Source organism: Oncorhynchus mykiss, chromosome 17, assembly GCF_013265735.2.
Source record: "Oncorhynchus mykiss isolate Arlee chromosome 17, USDA_OmykA_1.1, whole genome shotgun sequence".
In the NCBI taxonomy this organism is placed as follows: Eukaryota; Metazoa; Chordata; class Actinopteri; order Salmoniformes; family Salmonidae; genus Oncorhynchus; species Oncorhynchus mykiss.
The window spans coordinates 27496339-27513338 of NC_048581.1; the positions used below are offsets into that span (position 1 = coordinate 27496339).

At 44.9% G+C, this 17000-nt stretch overlaps 2 protein-coding genes across 5 annotated transcripts; both read left to right on the top strand.

Moving 5' to 3' along the window:
* The first annotated feature begins 95 nt into the window (after window positions 1–95).
* Window positions 96–8747, top strand: LOC118940370. Of its 3 annotated transcripts, none has more exons than XM_036949515.1 (8): window positions 96–3355; window positions 3467–3638; window positions 3739–3775; window positions 3886–5314; window positions 5687–5779; window positions 5941–6926; window positions 7098–7209; window positions 7474–8747. In XM_036949515.1, exons 1-8 carry the CDS (start codon window positions 3256–3258, stop codon window positions 7680–7682), a joined length of 3138 nt encoding a protein of 1045 aa, XP_036805410.1. In that variant the 5' UTR covers window positions 96–3255; the 3' UTR covers window positions 7683–8747. The 3 variants fall into 3 exon arrangements, with proteins under 3 accessions (XP_036805410.1, XP_036805409.1, XP_036805408.1); XM_036949514.1 differs by having other exon boundaries at window positions 96–2717; window positions 3302–3355; window positions 5941–7209; XM_036949513.1 differs by having other exon boundaries at window positions 5941–7209.
* A 1236-nt stretch (window positions 8748–9983) lies between these two features.
* On the top strand, window positions 9984–16994 carry LOC118940372. 2 transcript variants are annotated; one of them, XM_036949522.1, is made up of 9 exons: window positions 9984–10071; window positions 10656–10709; window positions 10821–10992; window positions 11093–11129; window positions 11240–12677; window positions 13050–13142; window positions 13304–14289; window positions 14461–14572; window positions 14837–16994. In XM_036949522.1, exons 2-9 carry the CDS (start codon window positions 10697–10699, stop codon window positions 14944–14946), a joined length of 2961 nt encoding a protein of 986 aa, XP_036805417.1. In that variant the 5' UTR covers window positions 9984–10071; window positions 10656–10696; the 3' UTR covers window positions 14947–16994. The 2 variants fall into 2 exon arrangements, with proteins under 2 accessions (XP_036805417.1, XP_036805416.1); XM_036949521.1 differs by having other exon boundaries at window positions 10019–10709.
* Window positions 16995–17000: the final 6 nt, after the last annotated feature.

Below are 17000 nucleotides of genomic sequence, written 5' to 3' on the forward strand. Positions count from 1 at the left end.
CTTTTTTTTTTACAGACCCACCTGCATGCTATAGATTCGTAAGGTCAATTTGCTGTGTACTGTCTACAGTATCATTGTTATGAGTAGGTTCACTGTGTCAGTCATTATTTTTACCTTTATTTAACTAGGCAAGTTAGTTTAGAACAAATTCTTATTTTCAATGACGACCTAGGAACATTGGGTTAACTGCCTTGTTCAGGGGCAGAACAACATATATTTTAGGCTACCTGTCGCTATATAGGTATAGGCTAAATGCCCTAACCTAATTGCAATTTACATAATAAGAGTTACAATAGAATAATTCCCTAATTGTATCTTTCTTGAGAGGGAATAAATCTCTAATACACTATACTCAATACCATACAGTAAGCACACCACTCTATACCGATGCAAGCCCCACCTCCCCGCAGAATAAAGAATAGACACGAGTGGATAATTGCGGTGTCACTACAAAGGATACCTTAATTAAGCCAATTCATTGGCTGTGTTGTAATCTGATTGGTGTGTGTACCACCTAATGCAAAAGGTGTAAAAACGCTGAAGCACTCCATTCTGTTCATGATTTCTATTTATGATTGACGCTGCTGTTTAAAGCTATATTTTTTAATGTCTGCCTTATTTGCATTATTACACATTTGGAGAGGACAGGGGAGATAGGGTGGACAGCTCCCTGTCTAGTAGTTGTAGCTGTAGTATCTGGGATCTACATCTGTTTATATTAGTTACTGTGCTGTTACTAAGCAGTAATGCATTACGGCAGTGTTACGTTACTACACCTAATAGGAAATGCACATGCGCACTGGAATGCCGCGAACTGTAGAGCACGAGGGGTTTTGACTAAACGAAATCTAACTGTACTCTCGTCTCCTGCCTGGTCATTTCTCCACAACACAAATATTACAGTGGCGACGAGGTGATTAAACTACATAAACGGACATTGCTTGAAGGGAAGAATGTTGCTTGAGTAATGAAACTCAAAATAATTATGTAATTCGTCAGTTATATTTATTTTCTTTCGCCAGTAGAGAAGTCTAAGCACTGCTAGCACTGCTAGTACAGTATTCAGGAGCTGCCAAGTAGCAAGACTATTGGAGTCCAGAATAGCGACACTACCCATTGAAATTAGGCGATCTCAGTGGAGAAATATTGACAAGGGGGAAAAAAAGGAAGAAGGGACGTACATTAATACAAATGAGTGCAGTGAATGAAGTAATTGCAGAAACTTCTGAAGTGAAGAAGTAGATGACTATTCAGAAAATTAAGGAATATAAGGAAACTGAACAATTAACTGTGAAAATGGCAACCATCGGTCGAGTACCAGAGTTTGAGGCTACAAAAGAGGATTTTGATTCCTATTTGGAGCGTTTTGAGCGTTGGCTGATAAACCCATCAATGATTAGATTTATTTGACCATAATAATTTGTTTGGTCCATATTATTGACACTAAATAGAGGTTATTTTAACCGTAGCTGTTAAAAGTCCAACAGTGGGAGTGTGCAGCAGACTAATGATGGCGCGACTTTAACTCCTGACTATTTCAGTTATGGCCAACAGAGGGCAACATTTATCCATAAAATACGATTAAACCTCACTGAACCAAAGTGAATTGGGTTACACTGTAAACTTTATAGAGATTTCGTATGTGATCAGAAACGATGCATTCATTTACCAGAGTGGTCGCACTGTGTTATTGTAGTTGACGTAATCGTGTACAATGGCATGACGTAATATATGAGCCTATGACTTAAACGCACTCAAGAGAAGGTTCAGTGCTTACTTCTGGCTCAGTTGAGTTGATGATTTACAAAGGAGAGTCATCCTCATGTTCAAATAAATCACTTTGAGTGGACAAAGATGACATTCTGTGAGTACAGCAAAACGGGCCAAGATTTTGTAAAAAAAAAAAATTGAAATGTATTTTAAAATGTATTTGTTTATAAAAAATGTCAGGTCCAATCTGAAGGGTGCCTGAAAGCACAATGGATAGAAATCATAAACGGTTGAGAATAATTCTTCAAAAAGTAAGTCTCATAAGTGATTAAAAAAATGTTTTTGTTAATTCTGGGGCTTTCTCTCTTGATATGTAATGGGGCTATCTTCTTGGTAGTATAGCCTATATGCTGTAAAAACAGATTGACATGATTTATAGTTGGAAAAGTGGGCATAATAATGGAGGGCTTAAGTTAAATGTATTTCCTTATGATCCTGTACCCCAGGCTAGGACCCTCCAAGCTAGTGCTGGAGAGCAGGTGCTCCAGACAGACGTCATTTCTGCTGGCCATGATGGAGTAAGGCTGCCAGCCCTGGGAGACTGCCCCAAGGACAGCCCTCTAAAGGTAAGAAACAGCTTTTAGTTCTGATGCAAAACGTCTGGTTGTAACGGAGACCAGTTGGTTGTAATCTAGTAATATGATGTGTTGAAAACCAGTTTACAACGAGATAATAACACCATTAAGACACATGGACCACCTACTAGTTAGAACTAATAGTATTGGAATTCTGATTGTAAATATAAGGTTATGATTTATAGTTGGAAAAGTGGGCATAATAATGGAGGGCTTAAGTTAAATGTATTTCCTTATGATCCTGTACCCCAGGCTAGGACCCTCCAAGCTAGTGCTGGAGAGCAGGTGCTCCAGACAGACGTCCATTCTGCTGGCCATGATGGAGTAAGGCTGCCAGCCCTGGGAGACTGCCCCAAGGACAGCCCTCTAAAGGTAAGAAACAGCTTTTAGTTCTGATGCAAAACGTCTGGTTGTAACGGAGACCAGTTGGTTGTAATCTAGTAATATGACGGGTTGAAAACCAGTTTACAACGAGATAATAACACCATTAAGACACATGGACCACCTACTAGTTAGAACTAATAGTATTGGAATTCTGATTCTAATTCTAAGGTTAACCCTTATGTGACATGTCACTTAGTACCACCATGCCTATGGTGAAATAGGTGGTTTCTATGGTGATATGATTTCCCCACTGTTGTTATATGTCTCAGAACCTTGTGCCGAAGCCCCCACAAGGCCCCAGGCCCAGCCGAGAGGCCAATATAGCAAAGGCAGAAAAGAAGGCCAGAGAGGTTATCAAGGCTAAAAAGTCTAGGGAGGCTAAGTCAGGGGTGATATACGCAAGACGCCAAGTAGTTGGTGTGTTGGCACTGCCTCAAACTCTTATATCTCGAACAACCAGTTACAGTGAGTATTGATCTCCACTTCCAAAAATCTTGGATTTTTTGATGCAATTCTAAAAGGATATATGGTGGAAGGATCCACTATTATCTACGACTCTCCTCTTTCTGTAGGTGTCCTGCCAGCTATCAAGAAGGGCACTAAAGTTACTCAAATGGAGACAACAGGTGGGTGGGTATTGGTGACACAGTGTTTATTTCTGATTATACAACTTCAATAGAATCTTTACGGTGGTCACTAGCTTGTTCGGTGGTAATTCTGATTGTCTTCTGTTTCAGAAACCCCAGGTCCCCTGACACCTAATGATGGGGAGATAATGATCTCCTCTCCATCTGTTGATGACCTCCTGACCCCAAAGAGTGATGTGACGTCCGTGGCTAAGAGCGATGATGCCTCCTGTCCAATTTCACCTGAGGCGTTCTCTCTAACGAACTTCCTGAAGTCTCACCCGTGAGTCCTGCTGTGAACCTCTATATGTGCAGAACAAATATAATCTATGTAAACACTAGTTTAAGTTGCCAATGATTCCTGGTGTTGGTTTGTTTTCCAGTCAGAGAAAGCTTATCAGGAAGTTCCTCAAACAAATGGTAAGTCCCGCATTTTTTCTGCTTTCAAGGGTGGAGTGATCATTGGAAACAACTATCTTGTAACATAAAAACTACTAGCTGTCAGATTGTTTTCTGTTTCTCTTTCTAAGAACGTGACAATAGGCGACCTGGACGAAATCATCGAGTGGGTGGTGTGTGTCTCCAGTGAGGTGTTCCTCCCAGTGATGGCTCTGCACAGGACCTCCAGACCAGAGTCGTCAGACTCGTCCCACTGGGGTTCAGGTGTGCTCCAGATCGTCTCTGAAAAATTCCACCAGCGGAGTTCTGAGCCAAAGGGAAGGCTCCTGGGCGGACAGCCGCCCACTCCCCCTTCTGAGACCGACAAGGAGCTTCAGGGCACAGCAGATCTGTCTGTGAGTAACATCCTGAAAAGGGCCCAGGAGGACCTCTTCTCTTCTGGTGAGGATGACCTGGAGAACACCCATCCAGGTATTACTCTGACAGAAGAGAAGCTCTCCAGCATCTTCTCAGAGCTGTTCAGGGATGCCTGTGAGAGTGCCCAGGAGGCCGCCAGACGGATCCACCACATGAGGTCTGGAAGAGGCAACAACAGCCAGAATGGGAGTTGGCCTGGGTCGTCACAGGGATCGAGCAAATCCAACATGCCAGAGTTGGGAGAACTGGGGTCAGTGAGGAGTCCCAAGGGAAGTGACGTCCATAAAGTCCTTAGCGAGGGGTCCCTCCCTGTCTTTGCCCTGTTTGAGGAGAGGCCAGGGGAAGTTGGGGAGACCAGCAGCCCTGCTGGGGAGATGGACGAGACACAGACTGCCAGCACTCCCAGCATTCCCCGGTCTGGGCATGGCGGCAGAAGGAGTAGCCAGACCACCACTCCCACCCCCGGCCACAGAGAGGCAGGATTCACAGCCAGTAACATCTTTGATGTTATTATTCATCTGGCGCACTCTGACACTGACCGGGAACTCCACCAGGAGTTCAGCAGTGAGGATGATGTTTCACTGAATGACATCATGGACATGAAGTCAACCCTGGCCCTGGGTCAGATCCTGTCCTCATGGAAGCTGGTCAACATGATCTTCAGGGGGAAGGTCCACTACTTTGGGAAGGATCTCATCTGCAAGGTGTATCAGATGCTTCTGGACACCGGTATGGGCAGGAGGCCAATGGCCCGCCAGAGCAGGTCCGAGCCCATCCTGAAAGACATGGCTGCCAACCGTAGGCTCTCCAATGAATTCTTCACAGACGTGCTGTACATGTTCATCCAACGGGCCATTAAGAATCTGCTGGAGAACTTCTTGGGTCTGCCGACCACCCCACCAGGTAGAGACATTATGTGGAATGACAACTTTAACTGGATGTATAGGGACGGCTGGGGGAACACCCCCACATCCAGCGAGGAGGAATTGTGGGACAGCGACTCCACCTGGTCAAGTGGGCATGGGGAGGAGGAAGGGACAGAGTCCCGTGGGAGGTGGGCCGCTCTGTTGGAGAAGGGCAGCTTACTGACCCTCCATTCCTCCAGCTCCCTCTCCCTCTCCGATGACAACAAGGAGGCACTAGGTTAGTTATTGTGTTGTTTTTACCGTCTTTTGCACCCGCACATTCCCCTGCTTTCTTTTCTCTTATTGTCAGTAATGGTATTTTCATTTACTCTCCTCTTTTTTTCTTATTTTTCTATACAGTGTTTGGAGACATTTTATGTGTGAAGTATTACTTTGAATCAAATGTCAAACTCATTCTATAGAAGGCCGGGTTTCTGCAGGTTTTCACTCCACCCTTGATTGATGAATTAAGGTCACTAATTAGTTAGAAACTCCTCTCACCTGGTTGTCTAGGTCTTAATTGAAAGGAAAAAACTAAAACCCGCAGACACTCGGCCCCCCATGGAATGAGTTTGACACCCCTGTATTAAATAAATGTTGATTTGACCAGGGGCCGTCTGCCAGGTCCTGACCACCAGGGTGGGAGACATCCTGAACAGTACCTGCAACGACGATTGCAAGGCCAGGCTCATCATCCAGAAAGGTACACTTATAACCTGTTTTACCCATATGACCAGTAATAACAGTGTAATAACCTGTGTAATAACCCGTGTATTACCATTATAGTAAATGTGCTAGATACTGCATAGTGTTATACATGAATGTGGCTTTGAACCATTTCAGAATATGAGTGTATTTTCTTAGGATTGGATTCCGGTGCCAGGGAAAGGTTCCCTGACTCTCCGTGTCCCTCTTCACCCAAGGACGAAGAGGAGGTGGTTGTGAGTGCCATGACTGTCTCATACCCTAAACCCTCCACCTCAACCCAGGCAGCATGGGCAGCTCCTGCCCAGACTCTGGACGTTTTTCTGCCCAGACCATGCCTGGATGAAGAAGAGGTAGTGCCCAGCACCTCCTTGAAGGACAACTCTGTGACAACCACCCATGCAGCACTGGCAGCTCCTTCCCAGAGCCTGGAAGAAGAGGTGGGAGAAGCTGAGGTGTCCCACGTGAGTGAGAGCTCCCTGATGCCCACCAAGGCCATTGAGAAGATTCCCTCCCTCCTACCAGGCAAGATCCTTATCGAGGAGGACACCCTCAGTTGCAGCACTCCCTGGGCCACCGTCATGAGCCCCCAGACCCTGAAATTCATCCTCCACGGCATCATGTGCCGACTGGAGGCCTCAGAGTCCCCCCAGACAAGGAGGGCCAATGACCCCTTCAGGCTGATGAAGGATCTCTTTCTGGAGGTCCAGCATGCCCTGAAGTATGCTGACATCTCTGTCCTCTTTGGCCTGGAGGAGAGCATCCAATTCATTGGGGAGGATGCGGTGAAGGCCATCGTGAAGACTGCAGCTAAAAGATTGTCCCTGCGTTCGGACTCCAACCGGGCTCAACTGCGTGCCGCGCGCTCTGGTGGTGAGGCAGCCATCAGGTGCATGGCGGACACCATCACACAAGTCATAGATGACTATTCCGAGGACTGGAGTTCCGGTGGCCATTTTGGAGCCAGGAGGAGCCGTGCTAGTGGGAGGTCACACTCCTCAACCTCCTCAAGGAGTGACGTCACCCTCACCGAGGAGCTCCTGGCCCGGAGGGAATCCCTTGAAGAGGACCTAGCGGAGATGGCTGATGACAGCACTGGTTTGGAGAAGACCATTGTAAGCTCAGCCATCTCTGCCAAGTCCCAGGTAATTAGCTACATTTCAGACAGCTCCGAGCCCAACAGCTGTGCCCTCTTCACAGACCTCGAGGACATCACCTCCACACATGTGAGACAGACAAGAACTAGTAGATTGTTTAGTTATTTGGGCTGTTTGATTGTGAGGCATCAACTCAAATCTGTTTCTCTCTCTACGAAGGAGAAGGAGAAGGAAGAGGCTATGAAGGAAGAAGTGAGGAAGTCAGGAAAGAAGAGGCGAAGAAATAACAAGGACCAGAAGAAGAACAAGGTGTCTCCTCTTGGCAATGATAGTAAGTCCTCATTTCTGTCAGTCAACATGTGCGTCTGTCTTCAGCACACTATTGTAATGTAAGGACGGGAGACTATGATGAAGTTATCAGGGTCTTATTCATTAGCCACTAAATGGAAGAGAACAGACTAAAACAGGGAGGAACTTTCTTGAACTTGCCAATAACAAATTCTTGTTTTTGTTTTCTGTTTCAAAACATTTTGCTACTGTGTGCCTGAATGAACACGACCCTGATTTCATGCCCTGTTCTATGTCACCTGTTCAGGTACTGTGGCTGCAGATGAGCCGAAGAAAAAACAGTCTCTCCTCCCGCGGATCACAGCTGCCCTGGCAAGACTATTTTGCTTCCCCTGCAAAAAAAAGATGCAAAAAGTAACTGCAGAGACGAGTTTGGGAAACCCTGATACCACCTCCCCCAACCCACTTTCTAAAAAAACATCAGTGCCACCAGAAGAGGGAGACAACCCCCCCTAACTAATTTGATTACCCCCCCATTTAATTTAATAAACACAACTTTCAGCTATTTTGATCTTCTTTACTTTTTTTTTTACAGACCCACCTGCATGCTATAGATTCGTAAGGTCAATTTGCTGTGTACTGTCTACAGTATCATTGTTATGAGTAGGTTCACTGTGTCAGTCATTATTTTTACCTTTATTTAACTAGGCAAGTTAGTTTAGAACAAATTCTTATTTTCAATGACGACCTAGGAACATTGGGTTAACTGCCTTGTTCAGGGGCAGAACAACATATATTTTAGGCTACCTGTCGCTATATAGGTATAGGCTAAATGCCCTAACCTAATTGCAATTTACATAATAAGAGTTACAATAGAATAATTCCCTAATTGTATCTTTCTTGAGAGGGAATAAATCTCTAATACACTATACTCAATACCATACAGTAAGCTCCACTCTATACCGATGCAAGCCCCGCCTCCCCGCAGAATAAAGAATAGACACGAGTGGATAATTGCGGTGTCACTACAAAGGATACCTTAATTAAGCCAATTCATTGGCTGTGTTGTAATCTGATTGGTGTGTGTACCACCTAATGCAAAAGGTGTAAAAACGCTGAAGCACTCCATTCTGTTCATGATTTCTATTTATGATTGACGCTGCTGTTTAAAGCTATATTTTTTAATGTCTGCCTTATTTGCATTATTACACATTTGGAGAGGACAGGGGAGATAGGGTGGACAGCTCCCTGTCTAGTAGTTGTAGCTGTAGTATCTGGGATCTACATCTGTTTATATTAGTTACTGTGCTGTTACTAAGCAGTAATGCATTACGGCAGTGTTACGTTACTACACCTAATAGGAAATGCAGATGCGCACTGGAATGCCGCGAACTGTAGAGCACGAGGGGTTTTGACTAAACGAAATCTAACTGTACTCTCGTCTCCTGCCTGGTCATTTCTCCACAACACAAATATTACAGTGGCGACGAGGTGATTAAACTACATAAACGGACATTGCTTGAAGGGAAGAATGTTGCTTGAGTAATGAAACTCAAAATAATTATGTAATTCGTCAGTTATATTTATTTTCTTTCGCCAGTAGAGAAGTCTAAGCACTGCTAGTACAGTATTCAGGAGCTGCCAAGTAGCAAGACTATTGGAGTCCAGAATAGCGACACTACCCATTGAAATTAGGCGATCTCAGTGGAGAAATATTGACAAGGGGAAAAAAAAGGAAGAAGGGACGTACATTAATACAAATGAGTGCAGTGAATGAAGTAATTGCAGAAACTTCTGAAGTGAAGAAGTAGATGACTATTCAGAAAATTAAGGAATATAAGGAAACTGAACAATTAACTGTGAAAATGGCAACCATCGGTCGAGTACCAGAGTTTGAGGCTACAAAAGAGGATTTTGATTCCTATTTGGAGCGTTTTGAGCGTTGGCTGATAAACCCATCAATGATTAGATTTATTTGACCATAATAATTTGTTTGGTCCATATTATTGACACTAAATAGAGGTTATTTTAACCGTAGCTGTTAAAAGTCCAACAGTGGGAGTGTGCAGCAGACTAATGATGGCGCGACTTTAATTCTTGACTATTTCAGTTATGGCCAACAGAGGGCAACATTTATCCATAAAATACGATTAAACCTCACTGAACCAAAGTGAATTGGGTTACACTGTAAACTTTATAGAGATTTCGTATGTGATCAGAAACGATGCATTCATTTCCCAGAGTGGTCGCACTGTGTTATTGTAGTTGACGTAATCGTGTACAATGGCATGACGTAATATATGAGCCTATGACTTAAACGCACTCAAGAGAAGGTTCAGTGCTTACTTCTGGCTCAGTTGAGTTGATGATTTACAAAGGAGAGTCATCCTCATGTTCAAATAAATCACTTTGAGTGGACAAAGATGACATTCTGTGAGTACAGCAAAACGGGCCAAGATTTTGTAAAAAAAAAAAATTGAAATGTATTTTAAAAGTTATTTGTTTATAAAAAATGTCAGGTCCAATCTGAAGGGTGCCTGAAAGCACAATGGATAGAAATCATAAACGGTTGAGAATAATTCTTCAAAAAGTAAGTCTCATAAGTGATTAAAAAAATGTTTTTGTTAATTCTGGGGCTTTCTCTCTTGATATGTAATGGGGCTATCTTCTTGGTAGTATAGCCTATATGCTGTAAAAACAGATTGACATGATTTATAGTTGGAAAAGTGGGCATAATAATGGAGGGCTTAAGTTAAATGTATTTCCTTATGATCCTGTACCCCAGGCTAGGACCCTCCAAGCTAGTGCTGGAGAGCAGGTGCTCCAGACAGACGTAATTTCTGCTGGCCATGATGGAGTAAGGCTGCCAGCCCTGGGAGACTGCCCCAAGGACAGCCCTCTAAAGGTAAGAAACAGCTTTTAGTTCTGATGCAAAACGTCTGGTTGTAACGGAGACCAGTTGGTTGTAATCTAGTAATATGACGGGTTGAAAACCAGTTTACAACGAGATAATAACACCATTAAGACACATGGACCACCTACTAGTTAGAACTAATAGTATTGGAATTCTGATTCTAATTCTAAGGTTAACCCTTATGTGACATGTCACTTAGTACCACCATGCCTATGGTGAAATAGGTGGTTTCTATGGTGATATGATTTCCCCACTGTTGTTATATGTCTCAGAACCTTGTGCCGAAGCCCCCACAAGGCCCCAGGCCCAGCCGAGAGGCCAATATAGCAAAGGCAGAAAAGAAGGCCAGAGAGGTTATCAAGGCTAAAAAGTCTAGGGAGGCTAAGTCAGGGGTGATATACGCAAGACGCCAAGTAGTTGGTGTGTTGGCACTGCCTCAAACTCTTATATCTCGAACAACCAGTTACAGTGAGTATTGATCTCCACTTCCAAAAATCTTGGATTTTTTGATGCAATTCTAAAAGGATATATGGTGGAAGGATCCACTATTATCTACGACTCTCCTCTTTCTGTAGGTGTCCTGCCAGCTATCAAGAAGGGCACTAAAGTTACTCAAATGGAGACAACAGGTGGGTGGGTATTGGTGACACAGTGTTTATTTCTGATTATACAACTTCAATAGAATCTTTACGGTGGTCACTAGCTTGTTCGGTGGTAATTCTGATTGTCTTCTGTTTCAGAAACCCCAGGTCCCCTGACACCTAATGATGGGGAGATAATGATCTCCTCTCCATCTGTTGATGACCTCCTGACCCCAAAGAGTGATGTGACGTCCGTGGCTAAGAGCGATGATGCCTCCTGTCCAATTTCACCTGAGGCGTTCTCTCTAACGAACTTCCTGAAGTCTCACCCGTGAGTCCTGCTGTGAACCTCTATATGTGCAGAACAAATATAATCTATGTAAACACTAGTTTAAGTTGCCAATGATTCCTGGTGTTGGTTTGTTTTCCAGTCAGAGAAAGCTTATCAGGAAGTTCCTCAAACAAATGGTAAGTCCCGCATTTTTTCTGCTTTCAAGGGTGGAGTGATCATTGGAAACAACTATCTTGTAACATAAAAACTACTAGCTGTCAGATTGTTTTCTGTTTCTCTTTCTAAGAACGTGACAATAGGCGACCTGGACGAAATCATCGAGTGGGTGGTGTGTGTCTCCAGTGAGGTGTTCCTCCCAGTGATGGCTCTGCACAGGACCTCCAGACCAGAGTCATCAGACTCGTCCCACTGGGGGTCAGGTGTGCTCCAGATCGTCTCTGAAAAGTTCCACCAGCGGAGTTCTGAGCCGAAGGGAAGGCTCCTGGGCGGACAGCCGCCCACTCCCCCTTCTGAGACCGACAAGGAGCTTCAGGGCATAGCAGATCTGTCTGTGAGTAACATCCTGAAAAGGGCCCAGGAGGACCTCTTCTCTTCTGGTGAGGATGACCTGGAGAACACCCATCCAGGTATTACTCTGACAGAAGAGAAGCTCTCCAGCATCTTCTCAGAGCTGTTCAGGGATGCCTGTGAGAGTGCCCAGGAGGCCGCCAGACGGATCCACCACATGAGGTCTGGAAGAGGCAACAACAGCCAGAATGGGAGTTGGCCTGGGTCGTCACAGGGATCGAGCAAATCCAACATGCCAGAGTTGGGAGAACTGGGGTCAGTGAGGAGTCCCAAGGGAAGTGACGTCCATAAAGTCCTTAGCGAGGGGTCCCTCCCTGTCTTTGCCCTGTTTGAGGAGAGGCCAGGGGAAGTTGGGGAGACCAGCAGCCCTGCTGGGGAGATGGACGAGACACAGACTGCCAGCACTCCCAGCATTCCCCGGTCTGGGCATGGCGGCAGAAGGAGTAGCCAGACCACCACTCCCACCCCCGGCCACAGAGAGGCAGGATTCACAGCCAGTAACATCTTTGATGTTATTATTCATCTGGCGCACTCTGACACTGACCGGGAACTCCACCAGGAGTTCAGCAGTGAGGATGATGTTTCACTGAATGACATCATGGACATGAAGTCAACCCTGGCAGTGGAGCCCCTGGGTCAGATCCTGTCCTCATGGAAGCTGGTCAACATGATCTTCAGGGGGAAGGTCCACTACTTTGGGAAGGATCTCATCTGCAAGGTGTATCAGATGCTTCTGGACACCGGTATGGGCAGGAGGCCAATGGCCCGCCAGAGCAGGTCCGAGCCCATCCTGAAAGACCTGGCTGCCAACCGTAGGCTCTCCAATGAATTCTTCACAGACGTGCTGTACATGTTCATCCAACGGGCCATTAAGAATCTGCTGGAGAACTTCTTGGGTCTGCCGACCACCCCACCAGGCAGAGACATAATGTGGAATGACAACTTTAACTGGATGTATAGGGACGGCTGGGGGAACACCCCCACATCCAGCGAGGAGGAATTGTGGGACAGCGACTCCACCTGGTCAAGTGGGCTTGGGGAGGAGGAAGGGACAGAGTCCCGTGGGAGGTGGGCCGCTCTGTTGGAGAAGGGCAGCTTACTGACCCTCCATTCCTCCAGCTCCCTCTCCCTCTCCGATGACAACAAGGAGGCACTAGGTTAGTTATTGTGTTGTTTTTACCGTCTTTTGCACCCGCACATTCCCCTTCTTTCTTTTCTCTTATTGTCAGTAATGGTATTTTCATTTACTCTCCTCTTTTTTTCTTATTTTTCTATACAGTGTTTGGAGACATTTTATGTGTGAAGTATTACTTTGAATCAAATGTCAAACTCATTCTATAGAAGGCCGGGTTTCTGCAGGTTTTCACTCCACCCTTGATTGATGAATTAAGGTCACTAATTAGTTAGAAACTCCTCTCACCTGGTTGTCTAGGTCTTAATTGAAAGGAAAAAACTAAAACCCGCAGACACTCGGCCCCCCATGGAATGAGTTTGACACCCCTGTATTAAATAAATGTTGATTTGACCAGGGGCCGTCTGCCAGGTCCTGACCACCAGGGTGGGAGACATCCTGAACAGTACCTGCAACGACGATTGCAAGGCCAGGCTCATCATCCAGAAAGGTACACTTATAACCTGTTTTACCCATATGACCAGTAATAACAGTGTAATAACCTGTGTAATAACCTGTGTATTACCATTATAGTAAATGTGCTAGATACTGCATAGTGTTATACATGAATGTGGCTTTGAACCATTTCAGAATATGAGTGTATTTTCTTAGGATTGGATTCCGGTGCCAGGGAAAGGTTCCCTGACTCTCCGTGTCCCTCTTCACCCAAGGACGAAGAGGAGGTGGTTGTGAGTGCCATGACTGTCTCATACCCTAAACCCTCCACCTCAACCCAGGCAGCATGGGCAGCTCCTGCCCAGACTATGGACGTTTTTCTGCCCAGACCATGCCTGGATGAAGAAGAGGTAGTGCCCAGCACCTCCTTGAAGGACAACTCTGTGACAACCACCCATGCAGCACTGGCAGCTCCTTCCCAGAGCCTGGAAGAAGAGGTGGGAGAAGCTGAGGTGTCCCACGTGAGTGAGAGCTCCCTGATGCCCACCAAGGCCATTGAGAAGATTCCCTCCCTCCTACCAGGCAAGATCCTTATCGAGGAGGACACCCTCAGTTGCAGCACTCCCTGGGCCACCGTCATGAGCCCCCAGACCCTGAAGTTCATCCTCCACGGCATCATGTGCCGACTGGAGGCCTCAGAGTCCCCCCAGACAAGGAGGGCCAATGACCCCTTCAGGCTGATGAAGGATCTCTTTCTGGAGGTCCAGCATGCCCTGAAGTATGCTGACATCTCTGTCCTCTTTGGCCTGGAGGAGAGCATCCAATTCATTGGGGAGGATGCGGTGAAGGCCATCGTGAAGACTGCAGCTAAAAGATTGTCCCTGCGTTCGGACTCCAACCGGGCTCAACTGCGTGCCGCGCGCTCTGGTGGTGAGGCAGCCATCAGGTGCATGGCGGACACCATCACACAAGTCATAGATGACTATTCCGAGGACTGGAGTTCCGGTGGCCATTTTGGAGCCAGGAGGAGCCGTGCTAGTGGGAGGTCACACTCCTCAACCTCCTCAAGGAGTGACGTCACCCTCACCGAGGAGCTCCTGGCCCGGAGGGAATCCCTTGAAGAGGACCTAGCGGAGATGGCTGATGACAGCACTGGTTTGGAGAAGACCATTGTAAGCTCAGCCATCTCTGCCAAGTCCCAGGTAATTAGCTACATTTCAGACAGCTCCGAGCCCAACAGCTGTGCCCTCTTCACAGACCTCGAGGACATCACCTCCACACATGTGAGACAGACAAGAACTAGTAGATTGTTTAGTTATTTTGGCTGTTTGATTGTGACGCATCAACTCAAATCTGTTTCTCTCTCTACGAAGGAGAAGGAGAAGGAAGAGGCTATGAAGGAAGAAGTGAGGAAGTCAGGAAAGAAGAGGCGAAGAAATAACAAGGACCAGAAGAAGAACAAGGTGTCTCCTCTTGGCAATGATAGTAAGTCCTCATTTCTGTCAGTCAACATGTGCGTCTGTCTTCAGCACACTATTGTAATGTAAGGACGGGAGACTATGATGAAGTTATCAGGGTCTTATTCATTAGCCACTAAATGGAAGAGAACAGACTAAAACAGGGAGGAACTTTCTTGAACTTGCCAATAACAAATTCTTGTTTTTGTTTTCTGTTTCAAAACATTTTGCTACTGTGTGCCTGAATGAACACGACCCTGATTTCATGCCCTGTTCTATGTCACCTGTTCAGGTACTGTGGCTGCAGATGAGCCGAAGAAAAAACAGTCTCTCCTCCCGCGGATCACAGCTGCCCTGGCAAGACTATTTTGCTTCCCCTGCAAAAAAAGATGCAAAAAGTAACTGCAGAGACGAGTTTGGGAAACCCTGATACCACCTCCCCCAACCCACTTTCTAAAAAAACATCAGTGCCACCAGAAGAGGGAGACAACCCCCCCTAACTAATTTGATTCCCCCCCCATTTAATTTAATAAACACAACTTTCAGCTATTTTGATCTTCTTTACTTTTTTTTTTACAGACCCACCTGCATGCTATAGATTCGTAAGGTCAATTTGCTGTGTACTGTCTACAGTATCATTGTTATGAGTAGGTTCACTGTGTCAGTCATTATTTTTACCTTTATTTAACTAGGCAAGTTAGTTTAGAACAAATTCTTATTTTCAATGACGACCTAGGAACATTGGGTTAACTGCCTTGTTCAGGGGCAGAACAACATATATTTTAGGCTACCTGTCGCTATATAGGTATAGGCTAAATGCCCTAACCTAATTGCAATTTACATAATAAGAGTTACAATAGAATAATTCCCTAATTGTATCTTTCTTGAGAGGGAATAAATCTCTAATACACTATACTCAATACCATACAGTAAGCACACCACTGTATACCGATGCAAGCCCCGCCTCCCCGCAGAATAAAGAAAAAGACACGAGTGGATAATTGCGGTGTCACTACAAAGGATACCTTAATTAAGCCAATTCATTGGCTGTGTTGTAATCTGATTGGTGTGTGTACCACCTAATGCAAAAGGTGTAAAAACGCTGAAGCACTCCATTCTGTTCATGATTTCTATTTATGATTGACGCTGCTGTTTAAAGCTATATTTTTTAATGTCTGCCTTATTTGCATTATTACACATTTGGAGAGGACAGGGGAGATAGGGTGGACAGCTCCCTGTCTAGTAGTTGTAGCTGTAGTATCTGGGATCTACATCTGTTTATATTAGTTACTGTGCTGTTACTAAGCAGTAATGCATTACGGCAGTGTTACGTTACTACACCTAATAGGAAATGCAGATGCGCACTGGAATGCCGCGAACTGTAGAGCACGAGGGGTTTTGACTAAACGAAATCTAACTGTACTCTCGTCTCCTGCCTGGTCATTTCTCCACAACACAAATATTACAGTGGCGACGAGGTGATTAAACTACATAAACGGACATTGCTTGAAGGGAAGAATGTTGCTTGAGTAATGAAACTCAAAATAATTATGTAATTCGTCAGTTATATTTATTTTCTTTCGCCAGTAGAGAAGTCTAAGCACTGCTAGCACTGCTAGTACAGTATTCAGGAGCTGCCAAGTAGCAAGACTATTGGAGTCCAGAATAGCGACACTACCCATTGAAATTAGGCGATCTCAGTGGAGAAATATTGACAAGGGGAAAAAAAAGGAAGAAGGGACGTACATTAATACAAATGAGTGCAGTGAATGAAGTAATTGCAGAAACTTCTGAAGTGAAGAAGTAGATGACTATTCAGAAAATTAAGGAATATAAGGAAACTGAACAATTAACTGTGAAAATGGCAACCATCGGTCGAGTACCAGAGTTTGAGGCTACAAAAGAGGATTTTGATTCCTATTTGGAGCGTTTTGAGCGTTGGCTGATAAACCCATCAATGATTAGATTTATTTGACCATAATAATTTGTTTGGTCCATATTATTGACACTAAATAGAGGTTATTTTAACCGTAGCTGTTAAAAGTCCAACAGTGGGAGTGTGCAGCAGACTAATGATGGCGCGACTTTAATTCCTGACTATTTCAGTTATGGCCAACAGAGGGCAACATTTATCCATAAAATACGATTAAACCTCACTGAACCAAAGTGAATTGGGTTACACTGTAAACTTTATAGAGATTTCGTATGTGATCAGAAACGATGCATTCATTTCCCAGAGTGGTCGCACTGTGTTATTGTAGTTGACGTAATCGTGTACAATGGCATGACGTAATATATGAGCCTATGACTTAAACGCACTCAAGAGAAGGTTCAGTGCTTACTTCTGGCTCAGTTGAGTTGATGATTTACAAAGGAGAGTCATCCTCATGTTCAAATAAATCACTTTGAGTGGACAAAGATGACATTCTGTGAGTACAGAAAAACGGGCCAAGATT

Bases quoted from the DNA above. Each gene is read 5' to 3' on its own strand.
- LOC118940370 (XM_036949513.1), top strand. From the start codon at position 3,256: ATGGTGGAAGGATCCACTATTATCTACGACTCTCCTCTTTCTGTAGGT. The intron at 3,639-3,738 runs GTGAGTCCTGCT...TTTGTTTTCCAG, and splicing joins AACTTCCTGAAGTCTCACCC to TCAGAGAAAGCTTATCAGGA. The intron at 3,776-3,885 runs GTAAGTCCCGCA...TCTCTTTCTAAG, and splicing joins GGAAGTTCCTCAAACAAATG to AACGTGACAATAGGCGACCT.
- LOC118940372 (XM_036949521.1), top strand. From the start codon at position 10,610: ATGGTGGAAGGATCCACTATTATCTACGACTCTCCTCTTTCTGTAGGT. The intron at 12,678-13,049 runs GTTAGTTATTGT...TGATTTGACCAG, and splicing joins TGACAACAAGGAGGCACTAG to GGGCCGTCTGCCAGGTCCTG. The intron at 13,143-13,303 runs GTACACTTATAA...GTATTTTCTTAG, and splicing joins CAGGCTCATCATCCAGAAAG to GATTGGATTCCGGTGCCAGG.